General features: G+C 41.3%; 1 protein-coding gene across 2 annotated transcripts; it reads right to left on the bottom strand.

The window, feature by feature from the left end:
• Nucleotides 1–7411: 7411 nt before the first annotated feature.
• Nucleotides 7412–22234, bottom strand: YTHDF1 (YTH N6-methyladenosine RNA binding protein F1). 2 transcript variants are annotated; one of them, XM_063172510.1, is made up of 5 exons: nt 22105–22234; nt 21689–21713; nt 20145–20224; nt 14836–16362; nt 7412–8932 (listed from the first exon to the last, which is right to left on the bottom strand). In XM_063172510.1, the coding sequence occupies exons 1-5, from the start codon at nt 22129–22131 to the stop codon at nt 8906–8908; spliced, it is 1686 nt and encodes a 561-aa protein (XP_063028580.1). In that variant the 5' UTR covers nt 22132–22234; the 3' UTR covers nt 7412–8905. The 2 variants fall into 2 exon arrangements, with proteins under 2 accessions (XP_063028580.1, XP_063028579.1); XM_063172509.1 differs by lacking the exon at nt 7412–8932 and having other exon boundaries at nt 12810–16362.
• Between the last annotated feature and the right edge of the window lie 778 nt (nt 22235–23012).

The following is a 23012-nucleotide window of genomic DNA, read 5'->3' as shown; positions in this document are numbered from 1 at the left end:
AATCCCTTTGTTGGGCTGGAACCACCCAATGTGGGATGTGGGCAACTGGGCAGGCATCACACCAGACCAGCTGTCTGACACAAGCTGTGAAAAAGGGGCTGCTTTCCCTGGTTTGCATCTCTGAGAACAGTCTCTGATGCACACTGAGCCTTCCAGACCTCCTCCCTCCTCTGCTATTTCATTTCATTGTTAATCATCCCACTTTCCTCTTTGTTAGCATCATTAATACCTTTAATGCGTTCTTACAAAAAGCACAATGAGATTGCCAGCTAGTGGAAATCAGCAGCATCTGGGGCTGTGCCAATTCCCTTCAGCTCAGACACACAGTGAGAGTTCCCACCTTCCCATTTCTGTGAAGAAAAAGCCATCACTGTTTGTCCATGCACGTCTCCTCTTGGAAGCAAATGCATGTATATGTGTACATAAATGTAATATACACACTGATGCACATAAAGAAGAAAAATCCCACCGTTTTTTTCCAGAGTGTGAGCTATTTGAGAAACTAATGGCTTATTACATGCTCTTATTCTACTGAGGATGAAAAGTGCCTGGGAGAATGAAGTCTGAGAAAGCTGCAGAAGTAACTGCATGGAAAGGATGACATTAGATCACAAAGAAAATCCATTTTAACTGTCCAGGACTCTGGGCCTGTGTTTGTACAACATTTCCTGTGGGCAGACGTGTCAGAGTTGTACTCCCTGTAAACCTCCTTTTCTCTGTGCTGTGACAGCTCCTGTAACTAATCTTTCAAACAGGCTGAATGCTTGCTGCAGCCACCAGGCTGGAGATGCTCTGTGCCTCTGGACAAACCTCACCAGGCTGACTAATGGCACAGCTGGGCTCCTGGGAGTAATTCAAACACCACCTTTGCTGCTCCATGAGCCACAACTGAGGACGCTGCAGCAGCCACAAGGCTCTCAGGAAAGCCCATGTGGGCTCCTCGCTGCAGGTGTGCTGGGGAAGCTGATGGCAGCACTTACTGTGCACCACATACTGTGCACCACTTGTTTTCCCTCCCCTCCTCCTGCCTTTCCATTTATCTCTAGCACAACCACACCCTCACACTTCAAAAAACAAGTAAGAACAAAAACCACAGGGCTGCTTTCACGTTTGCCACCTTCCCCCTTTCTCTCTTCTCTTCTTCTCTTCTCTTCTCTTCTCTTCTCTTCTCTTCTCTTCTCTTCTCTTCTCTTCTCTTCTCTTCTCTTCTCTTCTCTTCTCTTCTCTTCTCTTCTCTTCTCTTCTCTTCTCTTCTCTTCTCTTCTCTTCTCTTCTCTTCTCTTCTCTTCTCTTCTCTTCTCTTCTCTTCTCTTCTCTTCTCTTCTCTTCCTGCAGAACTGAGCAGGGCTCTCACAAGCCCCACTTGCAGCACAGGTTTTTCACTGGTGCTGATCTCCATGCTCAGAGTATTTGTGGGGGGAAATCTGTGCCCTGACTGAAAGCACAGCTTCACAAATGCCTGGTATGTTTTTATTCACCCCCAGTGGGCCACTCACTTTGTGGAGCATCAGGAGGAGGTGAGAGGGAAAGGGGCTGTGGGTTCTCTGGAGTCCCAACACAGTCACAGTCCCCAGGGCAAGCAGATGACAATTTTCAGTGTTTCTAAGGATGGCTGTGCCTCACAACCCACTCTCATTTCACCAGAAGGCTTTTGGAATTCAACAAGAGGAACCTCTGTGTAGTTTGTGATCTGCAGATTCACATCCTTGCTTGTATTTATTATTTAAAATAAACTCTAATGGATAAATGTTTTTTTTTTTTTAAATCTGTCTAAAGATCACCCCATCTGCTGGTCTTTTATTAATACCCTCCTTTTCATTTTCCACTATCATGTTCTTTGAAATAACTGAATTAGCAACTTGCAGTGTTTTACCATCCTCAGCAAGGTCAGTAAGTTCAGGAAAAATCTGAAATTATACCTGGCTCATAAAATTACTGCTCTTCCCCACCCACTATTTTACTCACTACAGGGAGATTACATTTCCCACAGGGCCTCATTAGTGTTGCTCTTTCCTCAGCATCAGGAAATCTTTTGGAGTTGTCTTTACTCCCAGTTGATAAAAACTGCTTTTTATTTCTTCTCCCAACTCATTGACCATGACTCCCTGGTTCTGAAGTGGCATTTTCAGAAAGGCAAAGATTTTGGACCAAAAAACCCCTCCATGCTTTCAACTTTGATGCTGCTGCTGAGTGAATGACAAGATGTCAAGTTCTGCAAATCAAGCATTTGACCAAGGCACACTGAAAAATTATTCTTTAAGAGACTAACAGATTAAAACTAGGAATTCTTGCTCCTTGTCAGAGCAAACAAGGAATTGCTGCAGTTATAATGTTTTAGCTGTAATTTCTCGTTTACAGAAGTCAAATAAATAAAACTGGAGGACACAAAGCAGCATCCTTTGCTTTCATTTTTGAAGTGCTGCACACCAGTGATACAACATGCAGCTACACCTCTGTAATTGCTTCATTTGTTCCAAATTCCGGGTGGCTGATCTAGCATTAGTGGAAAAAAAGCATAGATCCCTGAAAACTGTGAAATAAGCTAGCTCAGTTAGGCAGGTACTACATATAAAGAACAGAATTTGGTGTGATTAAGTGTCTGACCACCCAACTGCTGCCAACAGCTCAATTTCAGTACACCACAATTGAGTATTTTGATTCAAAGGGAGATCTCAAAGTGACACAGTGTGAGGACTGAAAAGAATAAAATATGAGAAAAATCTCAACAATTTGCCAGTGGCTTAAGAAATAAAACTGGCTTTGATACCTCAGAATCTAATACTGTCCCAGAAATGGGGTCCTAACCAGTAACTGCTCCTTCCTGACACCCCAGAGCCTCCACGCTCAGCCTATTTGGCTCCTACCCCTGCTCTCTGCTCTACCTGTGGGAAGGTACAAAATAGCTCATTTAAGGATTGAACCTGCACTCTTTAAACAAATGGTACAAAAATCCTTTGCAATGGCAGAGTTTTGTCATCAGTCCTACCCTGGACACCCTTCCAGCCTTTGTCCTACCCCAGTCCTGAGCAGCAGAGCTGGGAAGGATCTCAGCTCTTGTGTATCTCAGAGCACCTTTCAGAGGGGCTCAGCAAAACTTAAGCATTGGGACAGAAATCTAGAAACTTTACAGACAGTTGCACTTAACAAATGTGAATTTTCATGTCAGGTAACAAATATCACCAATGTATTTATGGAATATAAGCCAAAACATCAAAGCACCTTGTCTTTTCACCAAAGTGTTTTCAAGGGTTCTGGGTAATCAGCTTTTTTACAAGTGGCCAAAAACCTGTGCTGACAGGTTTTGAAGTTACAAGCAGGAGCTTTTTGCAGACCTCTGAGGAGTTCTTCCCCCAATAAATCATACTATTTGTGCTCACATAAATGTATACTGTCGATATTTTACAAATTTGCATGAAACAGATTTATATTAGAAAAGGATTTTCATACATGCCAATAGACTAAGAAAGCTGAACAGTCTCCATAAATCCCCAGACCTTCCAAAAGGGTATGTATGAAAATTATTTCCTGAATGGGCTGATTATCCACAAAGGAGGTGAAGAAGAAGCCACTCTCCACCAGTAAGTTCAACTCCAGACTTGCTCAATCTGGGCCCAGTGCAGGGAATGTGCAGTCTTGAATGAAAAGTGACTCTCCCTCCAGGTGTAGACAATGATCTCATTTGCTACTTCTGAGCCTAATGACTCCCAGCTCCCCAAAGTTTTATCAGAACTGACTAAATACTATTTCAGCAAAGTGCCTTCAGCTGCAAGAACCTGAACATTCTATTTCTCTGCCCTCAAGTGCTTTCAGCTGAAATGTGTTGTCACAGGAGAGCAGCAGGAACAGTTCCTACTACATCAGTGGTTTCTAACTCAGGAGGGTTTGCAGGACACAACTTCCAGGGAGATGCTGAGCTATCCTAGAGGCTGAAATGTTATCAGGCATCAAATTGCTCAACTTACAATTTGCAGGCCCACAGAGCAAAGCACAGAAATCAAAGTAGATATAAATAATGAAAAAAGCTCCTTAATAATATCTGTATAAATCAATGTATCCTTTACTGATAAAATTTATTTTCTTCCTATTCTCACATCCAGATGGTGAGGGGGGGGAAATATTTAAGGATGTTGCTCGCAATATGTATTACTGCCCAAGGCATTGCATTAATAATCTAAAAATACCTGGAGACTGTATATTTGGTAAAACAAGTATTTACACCTCTTTCCCACTGTCTTCATTATTGAAACCACAGCAAAACACCAGATCCTACTGATTTAGCAGCAGTTGGACATTAGAAATGCATTTGGTGAAGACTTCACTGTCTGTCTGTTGTCATGGTAACATCCCAGGTAAAAATAATTTCTTGAATAACTTATAAACAGACAGATGGCATAAAACCTCCCACGCTCTCCAAACTGAAGTATATTCAGTAAAAGACAGTGATGATGCCAGTTCCATGAAGTCCTGCATGTTGAAGAAGGCACATCTCCAAGGTCCTGCTTGTGCTGGCAGAAACTCACCTCAGAATGTGAACAAAAGGGAGATCAGGGATGCTACAGGAAGCAGAATGAGGAGACACAAGTCAAGTCAGCACTCTTGATGCAGCATTTCCCAAGAGATTACAAAGGTGCCCTGAAATGATGGTCCTACATAAAACAAGGAAATTAATCCCACATTGTACCAGGGAACAAAAGCTGTTCCTGGAAATGCTAAAGCCCTGCCCTGCTCATGCTCTGACAGGGAAATGAGAAACATCCCACACTGCACGTGCAAAGCAGCTCTGCATCTGCAATAGGCAATTTGAGAGCTTTTTTAATCAACACAAGCTTTTCTGAAGACAGGAAAGCTGTGAAAGTGATAATGTTCATACCCAAGACACTTCCCTTCACCCTCACGTCAGGTGAAAGCACCAAGAGATGCGAACTGGGAAGATGCGCTGTGGGAATGATGTCAGCTACGGAACAATCCATCAGGCTGAACCATGTTTCTTGTGAAATCCAAAATCTCCCTCTGCCAAGTCACACCCCAATTAAGTCATTTCAACATTCTGAGTCAACTCTCTGAATTCTAAAAATAGGCTGAACAAGAGCTGTTCCTTCTCAAAGGGGCTGTGGACAGGGCAGGCTACAGCCAAGGCAGTGATCACAGCCCCAGCTACACTTGCTCTGTTCTTGGGCAGGATCACAAATTCCAATTAAAACCTGCACTTTCCCAAAAATAGAGAACAGCTTTCTCCTGAAATGAGCAGATGCTGAGCACTGTTGTCAGCAAGAGCCAGAGCTTTTTCCAAGGGAAACAGATTGTTCAACATAAAGAATTCAAAGTAGCTGAGAGACCAGGAGAAGGAGCATTGCATCAAAACACACTTCCCTCCATCAGATGTTTGTGCTTAGTTTTGCATTTATCTCCTGCTTTAACTAAATTTCCCTTACTCCTCTCAGCCTCTTTTCTCAAGAGGTGCAGAAACCAGAAAAGGGCAGTAATATTACATCAGTTAGTTTTCTTTTGATAGCTTGGCACTATCTCTGCCTACAAGGTTTTTTTTATGGCCACATTTATTGGAATTTCCATCTTCTCTGGCCAAATTAAATCCCTCAGTTTTAAAGAGGAAAAGCAAAACACTTACCCATGCTCTGTAGTGCACTGTGGTCAGTCTAATGCTTAGAAATAAATACTGTCCTCTTCTTTGCTGAGATCTCACTAATACCCTTTGAGCAACTTCATAGATACCTTTAACTTCTTCAAAGAAATACCAAGTATTTTGTCAAGAAACAGATCTTTGAATATCAACAGCAGTGTAAATTGTGACAGGAAAAAAATAGAATTTTATATTTTACATCCTCTATTTCCCTCTCCCAAAAATGAGAAGTAAAAAAATCAGTCTGGCCTTATGAGCACAATGTGTTATGGAAGAGAAGTAATCTTGAATTTCTGCCCTCACATCTCAGTGTAGGTTTAACTTCATTGTTTTCTCTAGCAGCTCAAGTCACTCCCAGTGACAAACATAATCTCCATAAAGATTTAATTATTCTGTACTATTGCTTTTGGTGTGACTACCTGCAAACAAATAGGTTTTTTCCCTTCATGATGCACATTCACAGCTTCAGAGCAGCGCCATGTGCTGCCATCACCAACCAGCAACTGAATCAGAGACACAATTTAACTTTTTAATCAGCATTTGGTGCTACCAGTTCCATTTGGCTTAAAAGTGAAAGGCAGCAGAGCTAATGTCACACCCAAACTCCAGAAACACCAAGCAAAGCAACTCATTTAAGGAGTGAGTTTAAGCAGCAATTCCAAAAGCACACAGGAACATTCCTTCAGAACTATTACTTGGACTAAATAAAGAATAAGCAAGACTTGTGACATGAAGTTATTCTTCAAGAGACACTGGAAGAATGTTTCTTCCCCCTCACAGTGAAATGTGAACTCTGTGAAACACAAAAAGTGAGTCATCCCTTGGAATTGCAGTGGCAGGGGATTGAAAATCAGGACCAGCAGCCAGCACTGCAGTTATCTGAGCACCCAACGTGCTTTTGATGAACAGGATTATTTTACCCACTCTTAAATCTTCTCCCACCTCTCTGATAGGGCTGTACAACACTGCAGTGTCAGTAACAAATCTCTTCTTACTGAAGCTTTCTGTTACCCACAAAGCCAGACAGCTGAAACACATCACCACTTTAATACTGTCAAACCAGTTTCAGCTGAAGGCTCCCAATTATTTTGTTTTTAGAAAACATTTACCTGAAGTTCTATTGGTATATCACAGCAAAGAGTGCTTAGATCTGGAAAAAAATATTGAAGTTTGTAATTAACTTTTCTCTTGAGCATCCAGATATAGCAGTTCTTTCTGGCTCTAGAATCACCAGTGGAAGTGTTCTGATGTAACAACTAAAACTAGCAGCAGGTGCTTTTATTGGAAGGCAGTATCTTTATAAAATGCACAATTGCTTCAAAAAGTCAGTTAAAAAAAGATACCAAAGTAAATTACTGTACTTAGAGCTGGGAAACACAGCCAAGTGCTGGGAACAAAACTGGTCAAAGCATTACAGGATTTGGGATTTCTTTTCTCACCCTGGTGACCCCAGGCTGTGCTGCTGCCTCCTCAAGGATACAGCACAACTTCCAGTCCTCTCCTCAGCTTCTCCACTGCACCAGGGGAAAGGGAAGCACGAGTGACAGCCACTGCACATGGATGCAGGTCCTCTGAGCAATGGGAACAGCCAAAGCTGCTTCCATGTGCTCTGCAGAGTCCTGTGAAACCACTCAGGTGTGCTGAGAGCAAACATCTGAGTTACTCAATCAAACCACTTCTCAAGTTAGATTAAATTGAGGAATCAGCATAAAGTGTGACTGGAACAGAGGAAGACAACTGAATGTAGGGAAAAAAATGAAAATGACATCAAGCTTGCTAAATATGTATTGTTTATTAAGGCTTGTATTCTCCTAGAGGAAAAAGTTAATCTGATGCTGTCCATTACTCCTTACAGGCAGTAACAGTCCAGAGACAGAGTTATACGTTCTAAATACAAGTCTAAATGATACAGATTAAACTTTATTTAAATTGGAGGTCCTTTTGGAGTAAATAGTATTCAGAAGATACTTGCTTCCTAATATAGTAAAAGATCCTCTACAATAAACACGTGCAGATTCAGTGTGCTAGAGCAGCGGACATGAGCACCATTTCCATGCTTAACTGGAACTCCAGTTGGTGACAGGTTCTCCGACGGTCCCCTCACTCCACAAAAACATGACAGCAAATTCATTTTCTTAAAACAGGTTTTTTTACTCATCCAACAGAAAAAAAAAAATTAGACAAACACACTGTCAATTTCAAATATCTGAGGCATAATCCATCATATTATCCGTACTATTAGTTCCTACGTTAAAGCTCAGCATTATTGGTATAAAAACTTTAAATGGCATTAGGATTTGGGGGAGTTGGGAGAGAGTAATGAAGGGAAGGATTAAAAATGATCTGCAATTAACTAATAACACCTGAAAGCTGAAACAGGTTTAAACACATTGTTTAAAACCCCTGCAATGTCGATAGCATCACATTATTATTTAATTAAGCTACAAAAACCGTAAAGCAGAATTATGGCAGAGAGAAAGCGTCGTGCTCACCCTCGGCAGGATATGGAATAACAGATGCACACTGAAGCACTGCTTAACAGAATGTGAAAGGGAAATATTTTCCAGAGAAACAATTCCACTGACAATTTGATTTTCTACTAGACAGAAAAAACCAACATGGCGCATCAGCAGTTTTTTTAAAAGAGTAATTGTACAGATAAATAAAGAGGCAGAGCAGCTGCACAAAGTGATCAGAAATTTAGGAGTTTTTTCATTTTAAAATTCTGAAGTGCAGTATCTTACGAGGTTTTTTTTTTTTTTAATGACAAAAAAATTTTAAAAAAATCAATGCATGGTTTCTTACTTCTGCCATGAAGAAAAAGGGATTGGGAGGAGGATAAAGGAAGATTTGTCATGTATTCTCCATAATCTCTATATCTGGCTAGGAACATAATTCATGCCAAAATAAAGTCTTTGGGAAGCACTGACACTTTAGTATGCTCATGTATAGGTCCACATTAGGTTAATATAACTGTTTACCAACTTAAAAAAATAAAAACAGACACACCTTTATTAATGATTTCTACAGAATTTTACATAGAAAAAAAAAGATACAAATTAATGCAGATCCACTTGGGCAAAAATAAACTACAATGTACTTAAAGATGCAACAACTTAATTTCCCCTGCACGAGAAGATATATTGGAACTGAAAGCTTTAGTTTGTCCTGATGCCAGGATACAGCACCAGTTATACTTAATTTTGTTTCTCATAGTCGAATCTAATATCAGTTCTAGTATATATATCAAACTGTTTATGTTTATTCTTATTGTTTGTTTCGATTCTGACGTTCCTGCAAAGAGAAAAAAGTTTAGATTTTAGTCAAAGGAACAAGCAGAGTTTTTAGTAGTTTAACAGAACTAATGTGATCCCAGATAATTACATACTTAAAACAATGCTGCGATATTTTATAAATATACTGTTCACACCCAACAAACCCAAGGCCTTGATAATTTAATGCTTTTAAATGCAGTCTCAGGTGGAACATCTGGATGAATACCTGCAGTCACTTCAAAGCAAGGTCACAGAGAGAGAAAGGTATAAAATATCAACACTCCTAAGGAGAACCAGGATCTGCAATATTCCACTTTCTGGATTATTTTAGCTACTGCAGTAGTAGCACAACCAATACACGAGCAGAAAGCAGATGGCAGATTAGTGAACTCCACAGAACTGGTCTAATTTTGAAGCACTCAAATGACTTTGGAGTTTAGTCACATTCAGTAAAAGCAGGGATTTGAGCTGTCGAGAAATTCTGTCCCTCAATCTTCCTACAGGTTCAACTATTCTGGGAAGCACTGGGAAACAACTGGGGGTAAGGGATAGAAACAATATCAGGTAGAAGGAAAGTTTTGTGCTTCTACATAGTCTGATAAAACCCAGCACAGCTGGACTGACCAGCCCAAGGGTGTCCCCAAGTGCTGCTGGCAGGGTCTTTGAGCCTTTCCCCCAAGTTTCTGCTGAGCACACACTGAAGGCAGTAATGGTCACCTGAGGGATGCAGCTGGGGCTGCCTGCAGGGAGCTCCCCATCAGTGACCCTGAGCCCTCCCAGCAGCACAGGGCTCCAGGGACACTGAGCAGTGCCCACACAACACTCAGGGCTCTTCACCCAGGGTTCCAGGAGCCCCACAAGCGCAGAACGTGCAAGGACAGACAGCAGGACAGAACCAGGCTGCTGTGCCTCAGTCCGGTGCATCCTCCAGCCAGGGCAGCACTGCACACTGAACAGAAAGGGCTCTGCCTTCCCATTCTTGCTGCTTACAGGGCAGAGCTGGCATGGAAATACTTCATTCTGTACTTAAACACATCAACATGGCACTAAATCCTATTCTAAAGGAAATTGTGAACTAGCCTAAGCATCACCCCCAGCCAACTCCTGAACTAACACCTTCATATTTTGCTTTGTGGACTCATTCTGTATAAAGTTCATCTCAGAATTGTTTCTGTTGTGATGTAAAGCTTACTTGTTAATATACCAACCATTGTAAATGCAACAGATTGCATTTGCTGCTTCAGCTGGTCACAGCATAAAAATCAGAAGAGACTTTTAAAAACAATATATTGATTTCTGCCTCCAGGCAGAATGTTAATATTTTAATTTTCATAATTAAATTAAGTCAACAATGTCCAGAATGAATTATTAATATATAATTTAAGACAGAAGCAAGAGATAGCAAAGTTGTTTTACCAAATAAACAAAACAAGCTGTGTAAAATGGAAGAATTTATTATAAAAATCTATTCCTCCTGTCTTTTAACTTTTAACTATGATGAATTATCAGTAAAAGCCATTTCCTAATGGCAGAGTATCAGAACATTACATGTTGTTCTTAATAAAAAGAGCTTATGTCTGCCTGACATTTCAAACAAAAGGTAGTTACAAAGTATCTAGAACTGAATCATATCACCTCCATTTTCAGGCTTCCAAAAAGAGTAATTGTTTCATCCTATTTCCAACTTCCATTTCCAAGGTGGCACATCCCCTTTACAGCCCTGCCATGGTCATGAGTCCACTCTTTCCTATTGCCACCTCATGTAACTTATTGAATTTATTTTTAGTTTTCTGTGTAGTCATCCACTGACCTCCCTAATTGCACTTTCTTTAGAAATGGAAGTTTTCCATTCTCAAGGACTAGCCTCACATAAAAGAGGCAGGCTAGCACCTGAGACCTCTACCTGAAGTGCTCATGGCATTCAGAAACTCAGCTCAGACTCTAATTCAGTAAAAAGTGCTCTGTACTGAGCAAGTCCCCAAGCAGTTCCTCCTACCTTGCTTTTTGCTTTCTCTCTTGGGGCTAATCTGAGTCTTCCTCTTTACAAATGTCTGAAACCACATAAACTGATGCAACAATTCTTCGTGCTCTCGAGCATGGCTGCTTTTTAGAAGTTCTAACTCTCAAATTCTCTTCCTTACTGCTATTTAGCACTACTGCAAGCAAGAATAAACAGTTTTGTAAGCAGCTAACAAAGCTGTGCTCATTTTGGTTCTGAAGATCCGGAGCCTTCAGCTTCTCTTCTCCAGTGGAATACTCTTGATATCTCACAGGAGAGCTCCAGCTGCACACTTCTCCTTCAGGACACTAATCTGTGTGGTCTTCAGACACAGGGAAAATAGGTTTCCACAAAACTTGCAGAGATTTCCACCTTGGAGACACTCATCCCTGTCAAACTTCTTTTCTCTTCACTTCAGGCTAAAGTAGCTTCAGCTTTCCTACTAAACTTGGTTAAAGTCAGTGGGATCAAAGCATTCATCTTCAGACACAGAAATAGAAATGTTTTCTTTATCTCAGGAACACTGTATTAATCTTAAAATATGTTTTTTAAACTAGAGCTTTGGAGGAAGGACAATACTCCATCCTTTTAAGTTCAGTGACTGTCACAGAGAGCTCATCACAAAGGAATCACCCAGTGCTAGGAGAAAATGAGTATTTCCAAGTACTAACACACACCAGCCAACACTTTTCAGTATTTAATCACCTAAAGCAGAACTGCTAATCTTGGTGATTCGGGAGCTTTCTGAGACTGTGCAGCTCTGCCAACACAACACCAAGGTGCAGAGCTGAGTGCCTTGCCTGAATCAGAGGTGACAGCACAGCAGCCCAGTACAGCAACTGGGACCATCTGCTGTGGTGCAGATCTGGGAGCCTGAGCTGCTCACAGCTCATCTGTCACCTGTGAACTACCAAGATCTGCAACAAGTTTGTCTTCACAAGCTTTTAAACTTTGGAAGACAACTTTGTTAAGGCTCTGATGGCATGCTTTTAGGAAATAATAACTAAAGCCACATTATACTCTATTTTATTTTAAAATAAGCTCTCTCACATATCACAACTTTTTTACAGTTTTCAGAGCATGGGCTTTGATGACAGAAGCAGCTCTGGAACTGGCTGAAAAAGGCTGTAGGGTCAGGTGAGAATTCATGCCACTCACTGTTCTGCTATTTCATTCCAGACCCCAATCCCCTCCCAGTTTCTGGTTAATTATTTCAGTGTGGCAAATCAAAAGCTGGACTTACATCCCAGCATGACCAAACCCTCTCTCAATTCTGGAGGGATCCCTTCTTTCAGCAATGCTGCAAAGTGATCAATCTTTGGCACTTGGAAGAATTTCATCCAGCACTGTACCTGCCAAAGCCTCCCTGGATGATTTGGCACTGACACTGGGGCTCCTACATCAGTGACACTCAGCAGCACCAGCTGGAGCTGGCTCTGCACACAGCAGCCATGGAAATGCTGGTGAGCAACAAACTGGAACCATCTAAAGAGCTCAAATGCCAGTGCCTTGCCCTGCACAGATTACATTATTATTCTCTACTAAATATTTGTGTATAAATGAAATTGTATCATTTAAACTCTCCACGTACAGTTTTTTAAGAATTGTGTCCCTTTGTAATCACAACAGCAGTGAAATGGAAGCACAAAATTCCAATGATTTTACAGCTAAAGAAGAGTATAATGAGTTAAACCCAGCAATCTGAAAATCAATTAAGATGGCACATATACCAACAACTACCTGAAAATGTCAATTAGGTTGTAAGATAAGGTTGTTGGCAATAAGATTCTTCAAAAATTGTCATAGGAAGACTAACTTTGTTAACAGGAAGATTTGAACTTCAACAGCACAAACTTCTAACTTCTTAACAATAAGAACTTTAGGTATATGCATATCCTGTAAAAAAAACAAACTCTTCTAGTAATCAGCTGGACTTCTAAAATTCCTTTTATTAATGAAGGGGGAAAATATTGACTTTCCAATCACGTTTTATAGAGTGCAACCTGACAAGCAGCATCTTTCATTCCTTCATTGCTGCTCTGCTTTAGCTCTCTAGCACTATCACCTTCCTCAGTGTACTTTGGTTTCTCATTTTCTAAGCTATCGAGAGGAATCTAAGAAATATTAAATTAGACTTCACAGTTTATTTTGTGAATGTGTAATACAAGCCAGAGCCTCTGTTTTAAATGAGGAAGGAAAATGCATTATTTTGAAAAACTGATCCTGTTATAAATAAAGCAATGACCTAGGTAAGAATATTTTTGTGCAGGAAGTGGGAATTAGTTGTTTATTAAATCAACCCAAAATGAGATCAGCTCAACAGTCAAACACCAACCCTCTGAGATCCTACAAAGCACAGGAATTCTGCTCTTTGTGCCACCACTGGGATCCTGCTGAGGCCAGGGATTTATCTGTGCAGGAGTAGATCTGTTATCACTTTCCCTGTGCTCTCACTTCTTGAACACCCACAGTTCTCCCCTCCAGCCTTGGCAGCAGAGCACAGGGAGAGAGAATTAAAAACCCAAACCAATCACACCCCACTAGACCACAAACACTGGGCAGAGGAACCCAGGCTGCCTCACTTTGCTAGGACTCTCTCCTGCAGAAGGGAACACCTCTCCACATTAAATATTGAATTGCTAATTATCTACTGAAGGAATGAAGTGTTCAAGTAAAGCCCTTTAGGTTTTACTTTGTGGAATCCCACAGGGAGTACACATGAAAAACTTGCAATTTTAAGCTGTCCTTCCCTGCTGTGCTGAGGTCAGCTATGCACATCTATCATGGCCAGGAAAAGTTCAGCCACAAAGTTTTAAAGACACTGAACTCCTTTTCTCATATAATTTAAAGGTACATTCTATGAAGACAGTTTAAAGTAATTTTATCTACGCTTTAAAATGGCAATAAAAAACTTTCAAGTGGCAATTTTAGAATTTAAGCTGCAGGAACATGCATTAAGTCTTTGCTTTAAAAAAAATCTTAAAAAAAGTGTGAGCTACCCTAAACTAAACCAGCCTGTCAAACAAATGCTGTATTTGCAATGCTATACTAAAAAAGTCTAGGAAACACTCTCAACACCAAGCAAATTTAAGTGTTACTTCAGTAGCAACTACACATGCTGACACCTATTATTTTGTCAGCTCATTACTTCTAGACTGCCTAATTAGAAAAAGGCATTCTTGAAACTGAGGTATTGGGATGGATAGGGACAGAGATCCCTTGTGGCAGACTTAGAGCCATGAAAGTGTATGGAAAGTTTTATTACACTCTCCCAGTTACTGCCCAGACTTCTCTCACTACATCTTCACTCAAAACTTCAAGAATTAGTAGACAGATTAAACCTGGGAACTGAAAACCTTTATTTATCCAAATAATACACGTGACTTCAGCAGCATAAATGCACTCTTTCTAGCACTATTCCAGCAATATTATGCAACTCTTTCTTTTCCAGAGAGATAAACTGAATAAACAAAATCAGGTTTCTTATTCTTAAAGGTGATGTACAAATTTCAAATACCAGTACAGGTATCAATTTTGATAGCCCAGTTCCAGTCAAACAGTGTTTAAACACCTCATATTTAAGGCAAAAAAACTTAAGTGACAATCACTGGCAGAACCCAATTCTGAAACAGAAACTATTTTCTATTAACCATTTTAAGATAAAAAAATAAATCAAACTCCAATAAACTGGACATAAAGTCCTTTACCCGCATTACTGCTTAGCTTTCTGCTTTGAAATTCATTGACTTGTGAAACTCTCACAAAGAAATATGCATCAGTTGTGTTGTTAAACACAAAGAAACCATCAAGTTGAGATGTATTAAAAACATTTTGAATTCCTACTTACATTTTTCCACCATAGCAGCCTTCACATTTCATTTTCCCCATATCTGTGTATAAAATAAATTTTTTAATAAGTTTACCTTCCGCACCACCTCCTCCTCTTCCTGGCGCTTTTCATAATGAGAAAAGTCATCAAAGATGGAGGTCGTGTGCTTGTAAGTAGCAATAATTTTAAGCACTTGTTTTGCTTTTTCTAAGGGCACCTCCTGTGTATCACGGGAGTTTGTAACGGGTTTGTTGTCATTGTTCTCCAGCCTGATGTGTCTCAGTTGGTTGTTGGGCACATCCTTCACAAAGATCCACTTGACATCAAATTTCCCCTTCCACTTGTCCTGAGACCAGACACCCGCACTGGTGCCATAGTCCACAGGTGATTTCATCTCTGCTACTCCACAGAAGTGTCCACTGCCATTGACACTGAACAGCAAGTACACGGGGCCCTTGCTGTTCATGGAGCGAAAAGCGCTGTCCAGGCGTTTGTTGCCGTGTTCCGTACTACACCAAATAGAATATTTAATGGAACGATGAATATCATCCTCGGAATAGCTCTTTATTATGAACACACGTCCATTTTTAAGGTTCCATTCGAAATCTTTAGGGTTATAGCTGTGAGCAGCTTTCAGTTTTTCAAGGACAGGATGGGACTCCCCGCTCGGAACGGGGTTGGGCTGGGTGCTGCCAGCTGAGTTGGTGTCGTTCCCAGTTCCTCCACTTTGGCCAAAAGCTGCATTTCTGTTGCGAGGAGCTACCCAGCGGTTTTGGGGCGGCTGCTGAGGGGTCTGATACTGTGGCTGAGTCAATGGAGGAGGCTGAGCTGGAACAGGCTGAACAATTGGTTGCTGTGGCTGTGGAACAGACTGAGGAGAAGGTATCTGTTGGGGAGCAGGAACTTTTGCCACAGGACCCTTATTGTCCCAAGTACCTATGTCCATATTATGCTTTATAGGGGGTGGAGGCAACGCTCCTCCGATTACAGGTCCAGATTTTGTTTTCATTTTAGGCTGTGGTTTTGCAGGCTTGCTGGCAATAGCAGCCCAAGAGGTTGGTTTAGATACTGGCAAGTTTACATTAGATCCACCATTCCCAGAGAGGGCTCCTGTCATCCCGGCACTGTTAACAACAGAACCTACTGTTTTCACTGCAGAAGTCGTAACATCTCCACCAATCTTAAGTCCAACCATTCCCTGTTCAATACTGTTCATTCCAGGAGCTTTATTTAATGTATCATTATGAAATCCTGTTTGTCCATCCACAATGGTACCCCCCAGAGAACTGGGTGGGTAGCTGTAACTGCTCCCATATGCTGAGCTTTGTGTCTGCTGTCCTTGGGAGCCGCTTGTTCCCCAAGCTGAGAAGGCAGGATTTTCGGGGAAGAAGTTAAAGCGGTGTTGATAGATATTATTTCCCAGACCCCCAGGCTGTCCAAAAACGGCATCGTGCATAAAATGATGATCCCCATTACTGAGCTGTCCATAGGTGGTGAGATAAGGGATAGGAGGATCTCCTCCTGTAGACCATGGTGCTTCACTGAGAGAATAGGGAAACCCAATAGATGGTGGATAATAACTGGACAGATAAGGATCAGTCATTGATGGATAGCTACTGTTCTGTTAAAGAGAAAAAACAGTCACCAGATAAATAAACCCTTCATTTAAAAATAGCCACAACACCAAACAAAAAAGAACAATAGAGACAAAGTAATGTGATTTCTAATGACAGATCTTAGTTCACATTCCAAGGATTCAGGTATCTGGGCATTCATAATACCCCAGAACTAGGGCCTCACACTGAGGTTAGTACTTGAGATGTTGAAACCATGTAATCTCACACTTCTAAGGTTATTTAGTAGCCAATACCCCAAATTATTGCAAGGAACACATCTAACTATATTTTGTAGCTCACAGAACTAAGGGTATTTAGCATTTCTGGACTGCTACATGGAAGAAGCTTTAGATTAATCACCTTAATAGGACAATACCTATAACATATGTATACACATGTTACAAGCCTCATTATGAAGTTGCTTTGAAGGCCCAACAGTCTCCAACAAAAAACCCACACCTCAAGCACTAGAACATACACAGGCTACTTCTGACACACATGCCAAGTTTGCCACAGGTACAAGCTGACATTACAGGGCCTGGTGCACCAGAGACAAATCCATGCCCAGATGGCACATGACAGAAGCCATCCCAAATCTTGGAGAAAGACCCTTCCCAGCCTGTTGCATAAATCTTTTCCTCCCTCAGTAGTAAAGTTACAACTGTGCAGGAGTGTTCCTGACTGTCCTTTCAAACAGGACATCTCTCCCACTCATGAAATAAGAGACCAAACATTTATAAACCAACAGACCCACTCTGAAATTTCCTCCCCTTCAACTGTTAATTCTTAGAGCAAGCTGAGAAGCTTTTCCTCTCACTAACACTCTCCTGGCACCTGATCTCGAAGCATTCCATATGATTCTTACATTCAGCAATGCAAAAGAACAAAGCCAGGATGTTCTAAAGTGGGTTTTATTCCTCTTCAAATCAACTTGAAGCACTCATATTGGAGACCTTCCAAAGTGACACTCCGACTGTAATTACCAGAGGGGGTGGGAAGGTCAACATCCCCTGTTAATGAGTCAAACAGCAGCTCGTCTTTCCTTACTCATAAAGACTATTTTAAGAAGAGGAACTCTTCTTTCAAACTGCTAGATTTCAAACTTGAAAAGAAAAATCTACCTGCAAAATCAGGAAAATGGTACCAGAACTTCAGCCACTTTTCCAAAAATCTGATTATTCCTCAGCTTTCTTAAAAAAAAAGTGAAATGCTCTCCTAGCTGAAGATAAGCCTAATATTCAACTGATACAGAATCGTTTTTACTGCTCATTTTTCAATGACCTCTTTTCCATGACACCTCAAAGCCAGAGTAATTCAATAGCCTTGTATTTCATACACAGAATACCACAATATGCCTCCAAGACTTCCATACAGTACTGCAAACACTTCAGAGATGAAACAGCCTAAATCAAATGTTATTGATTCAAAAGAAATGATCTGCCACTTTTCAAGCTGCCTTTATTTACACACAAATTCTATCACTAACAAGAGGTACAGAAATCACCTTCCTATGAGATGATCCTCTAAAATACACTGAGTTTTCTGAGCCTCCCAAGCTAAAGTAATCAATATTTAGCATAAAGACCCATTTTTCTGAAAGACTTTTACACTGCTGAGTGTTATATTTTAAATGTTAATTTAAGAAAAAAATTAAAAACAAATGATGAACAGATGAAAGAGAGGAGATATAAGTAGTTCTCTGAGATACTTATGCTCATAAATTCTATAAGTTAATATATTAAGACCGAAAAGAGTAAGCCTAAAGAAAAGCAAGTGTTTTGTCTCAGAAATATTTAGGCTAAAGGATTTTAGACAATTTTTGCAGCTGTCATCTCTTCACACAGCCTGTAAAGTCTCCACAAGGATTCTACCAAGATTCAAGGAAACTTTCAGCAGCCATCCTTAGCAGACATTCAATCTATTTTGACTGGCTTTATGCCAGAGTGTAAAAGAAACCCTGACAGAAGTTCTTCCCTTCAACAGCAGAACTTCAATAAACTTATCCTTGACCTTTCTGCACCCTTCTGTATCTTTTTATTAAAAATTTCCAAACAAAACCAACTCAACCATTCTGGTAATTAGGAAATAATCTCCTATCCCCCAAAAATGCTCCATGCTGGTGATTCCCTGTTCCATAGCAATAATCTCTTGGTTCTCAATGACTTTACAGGAGGATGCTTTTCTTGCTGAGTGTAAATCTGTACACGAAGAGTCTACTTGACTCTTAAAAGTACTTTTTTAACACAATATTACTCACCTACATTTGACTTTCAATGTTAAATATATTATTGTGTCAGCTGGAGCTTTAATTTCTTAAGTTTATTTTAAATACCCAGATGGCTTCAAATCTTTTTTTTTTAAGTCATCTGTACTTTACAGTAATTTTCAAGGGCTGAATAAATCTGAGTGGATAACTGGATAATAAGGCTTTGTTCAGCAACATGGTTGTCTTCAGTACAAAATCTCACAGTCCTAATTAATGCTACTGTCACTTTCCACTTAAAATTGTAAGAGGACCTACACAATTGTTTCTTGTGCCATGCCAATTTTTCACTGCAGCATAAATAAATTGGTCAATGGAGTTACACTTTCATGAAGAAAACTTTTATTATAATTATGGAAATTCTAACAGCCATAGCAATTTTTCTATTTAATCCTAATAATTTGGCTTGTTGACAGCAAAGACAAACTTCCCAGAATAAAACTATAATAGATGGGTATATTTTTTCTATGTGAACATTTAGTATATTTAAAGTTTAAAGTCATTAAAAATCACATACAAATGCAATGAAGCACAATTTTAAAAAATCAGAGGGAGGTGAAAACCTCTATTTCTTTTATAATTAATTCTGCATTAAAAATTAAGATTTTGCTTTCTTTTTTCCCCACAAAGGTTTTTCTACCTTCCACAGCACATTAACTCCAAAAGAAGGAATGCCTCCCATTAAATTCAGTCTGGAGAACATGTCTGTGCTGCAAGCAAGCTCAGTGATGCCATCAATATTAACATTGGCATCTGACAGCTTCAGGCTGCTTTATAAATTTCCTTTTTAAAATGCAACACTTTGCCATCCCATCATGTACCTGTAGTAAATGTTTCTCTCTGAAATGGGGTTTCATACTTGTCAATGAAAACTTTTTGCTTCTCCAGTTTCTATAATTTTGTTCCCTTTAAAGATCTGAATGTGAAGTCAAAAATTACTTCAGAGAATACTTTCAATTATAATGGCATTTTAGTCATGGATGTTGATTTAATGTACATTATAATGAGAGTTTACATTACAGTTCCTTACTCTTAAGTAACACATCTTTAATTCTTAAAATGTATCAGAGGACAGAAAGAACAACAACTTCTGAAGTGTAAAAAATGGGACAAGTCTACAAAGTACCTAGAGAGCATCCAACCCAAATCCCAACTACATTAATTTCTGTGATTATATAAATAATAGAAGCAGAATTTTTAGACTCCTACAAGCAACTGGCCTATCAAAGAACTGTGAGATCAGATTGTCCCAGTCCAGCCACACCAACAACCTGCAAGGGGAGGAGGAATCAGCTCCAGCTCCTTGGAGCACCAACTTCATTTTCACTTGTGGCCATCTGGAGATGCAGAGTAATATTAGCTTTGGGAACACAAATGCTGGTTGTATCACCAAGTAACACAATATGCTGTCATTTCTTTTTCCATTTCTATTTAAGGCATTTGCTCCCTCCACACAATCCTATGAATGGAGTGCCAACAGCATGCCTAAGGAAAAAAAAAAAACTAAGTTAAAAATACACTAACCTGATTTGACTGCCCGGAAAGGTAAGGTTCAAAATCGTTGTCATGAACTGTGTCCTTCTGATGTAATGAACCATTTTGTACTACAAAAAAAGGTTACAGCACATTAAAACAGCAGCAGCAGCATTGCAGGAGTGATGTTCCACCCTCTGCTACTTTAGGAACAGCCAGATTTCTTCTGCAAACCAGAAAGACTCATAAAAAGACCAAGGGATGACATTTCCCACCCCCCACATAGTTTCTCTTTATATTACTGCTTATACAACAAAGTTTGAGTAAATTAAAAAAATTAGTAATTAAAAATTCTACAGCTGAGAGTGAGTAAACAACTCATGTGAATTAACTCCCAACAGAAAATCATTATTGAGAACAATTTTGTGAAAAAAGATTGAGAAACAACATCTATTGTTCTGGCCCATAATTAGAACACACAAACTCACAGTTCTCCCAGCGTGTGTTATTCACTGCTTAAGCTGGCTAAAATAAGATGAGGTGAGGTTACATTTAATTATGAAATGAAGACTGCTAAGAGCTTTGGTATCCTGATATTTTCAGGAAAACTTAAGTTTCAACATTCTCATCTGTAAAAAAAAAGATATCTGCCATAAAGTCCTACTTCAGCATAAAAGAATGTCTGATAAGCATTTGAAACCCATTACTGAATGATATACAAACCCAAACCAGCTATTAGGTCCTTTCAAATAATTTCCTGTTTGCTTTAAATTTGAAAAAATAAGCTCAAATACACAGTGTGGTCGTTGCTGTATTTACCTATTTCATAGAACTGCTGAACTAAATACAATAAAGTGTAAACTAATACCAAATAAAGTGTTTAGCAAACAAATTTGGGAATTCAGCAGAGCATTTCTGCAAAGTTTATCAAGGGGAGTAGGGTTAAAAGAGTGTTTACAAAAACAGGGAGATGTGATTCTTCAACTAGAAGGAGCTGGATTTTCAAGGCAGGTTAAGATGTATTAAAAAGCATTTATGAGTTGGATATTATTACTTTCTAAATCTTAAGAGTTACATGCTTGTTAGCAAACAGTAATTAAGATATTTTTTAGATGACTTAGTAATAAGTTTAATTTCAATTGGAGCAGAAGAGTTATAAAAATGCCTATTATCTCATCAGAAGTTAACCATCTTTTAAGTTCCCAAAATTATTAAGTTTATAGGCTTAAGTAAGTATCTCAGCCAACAGCAAAGCAGCAGCACAACTGCATGCAGAAAAGCAGGAAAAAATACATAAATTGTACAGGGATATACTTGTGACTTTACACAGCAACCTGCTTCATCTTCCACAGGGAGAATTATTTAGTACCAACAGAGTCCTTCCCACTGCAAATCCAGCAGCACTAAGTGGGATGCAGGCAAGCTCGGATGAATGGCAGTCAATGTTATTTTTGAAACAAAGCACCCATTCCCTCATTCCCAGATGTTTTCCATGCAGAGTAACAGCGATACATTTCTGCTCACCCACAGGTACCTATGTAATTGAGCTCTTACAGTAACAATTTAAGCTACCAGATCACAGCATGATTTCTCACCTTTATTATCCTGTCCTTTCGGTCTCTGGGAAGCCACAGCACGTGATTACGGGGAAAAAAAAAAGAAAAGGGAAATAAAAAAGTTAATTTTAGAAAAACGCTTATATTGTCAGAGACACTGCGAACCCCACAGCTTCTAAGGACGGGGAAGAGACTTCTAAAAATGGCCAGCAGCATCTCAAGGTTTGTTTGGACCGGGGCTGGAGCAGCGTGTTCCACGTATCACTCAGCACCGGCCTTCCTGAGAAATGGCCCCGGCTCCGGGGAGGAGGCGGGAACGTGCTGCGCCCACGGGGGAAGTTACGGAGAACGATGGAGCTCCAAAGCAGCCGAGGGGGACAAGAAAAGCCTCGCGGGGCCTGCAGCCGCAGGCCCGGGAATCCCCCCGCCCACGGGCCGCCCCGCCGCTCACTCACCTGAGGGTCAACGCTTGTGGCAGACATAATTCATGCACAGGGCCCCGTGGTTCAGCAGAGAGCGCCGGGGGACGAGGCAGGGCCGCTCGGCGCGGCGCGGAGCTCCGGGGCCTGGCGGAGGGGCGGCGGCGGCGCCTCCTCTCCCCTCAGGCGGCGGCCGGGCGGGGAAGGGGCCGGGGCCGAGGGGGAGGGAAAGGGGCCGCCTGGCGCCTCCTCGGGGCGCCTCCTCAGAGTACGGCGGTGCAGGCGGCGGTGGCGCGGCTGGGCCGTGGCGCTGGCGGTGCCGGAGCGGGCCCGGTCTCTCACATGCCCGCGGGCCGGGCCTGGGGCCGCAGCGAGCGGGGCAGCGGCGGCCGCCGACTCCAATGGCGGCGGGCGCCGGGCTGCGGTGACGTCAGCGGCAACGCGCGGGGCGCGCCGGGAGCGCACGGGGCGGGCAGCGGGGGAAAGGCGCGCGGGGCGGCGGCGCCTCGTGCGCGTGCGCGGCGGCGCTGAGGGGGCGCATGGCGGAGCTGGCTCGCACGGCTCCGCCCCGCCACAGCGCGCTCGGGCTGCCCGGCGTGGGGAGCGGCAGGCTGGGGGTACCGCTCATTGCTGTGCGCGAATTCCTCCGCAGGAAAGCGTTCTTCGTCCTCAGGGTGGTCGGGCACTAGAACGGGCTACCCAGGGATGTGGTGGCAGCGCCGAGGCTGAATGCTTGAGATGTGTGCGGATAACGGCACATGGAGCGGTTCCTGGGTGTCCTGCGCAGGCCCAGCGTTGGACTCGGTGATCCTTGTGGGTATCTCCCAGCTGAGAATATTCTCTGATTCTGTTCCTCCCTCAGTCTTTGCGAGGACTCTGCCTCATGTTCTCAGGATCACTGTGGCAGAATCACTGAGCTGCCCGAGCTGGAAGGACACAGGATC

Source organism: Melospiza melodia, chromosome 19 (genome assembly GCF_035770615.1).
Source record: "Melospiza melodia melodia isolate bMelMel2 chromosome 19, bMelMel2.pri, whole genome shotgun sequence".
Classification (NCBI taxonomy): Eukaryota; Metazoa; Chordata; class Aves; order Passeriformes; family Passerellidae; genus Melospiza; species Melospiza melodia.
This window is presented reverse-complemented; position numbering and strand designations above follow the sequence as displayed.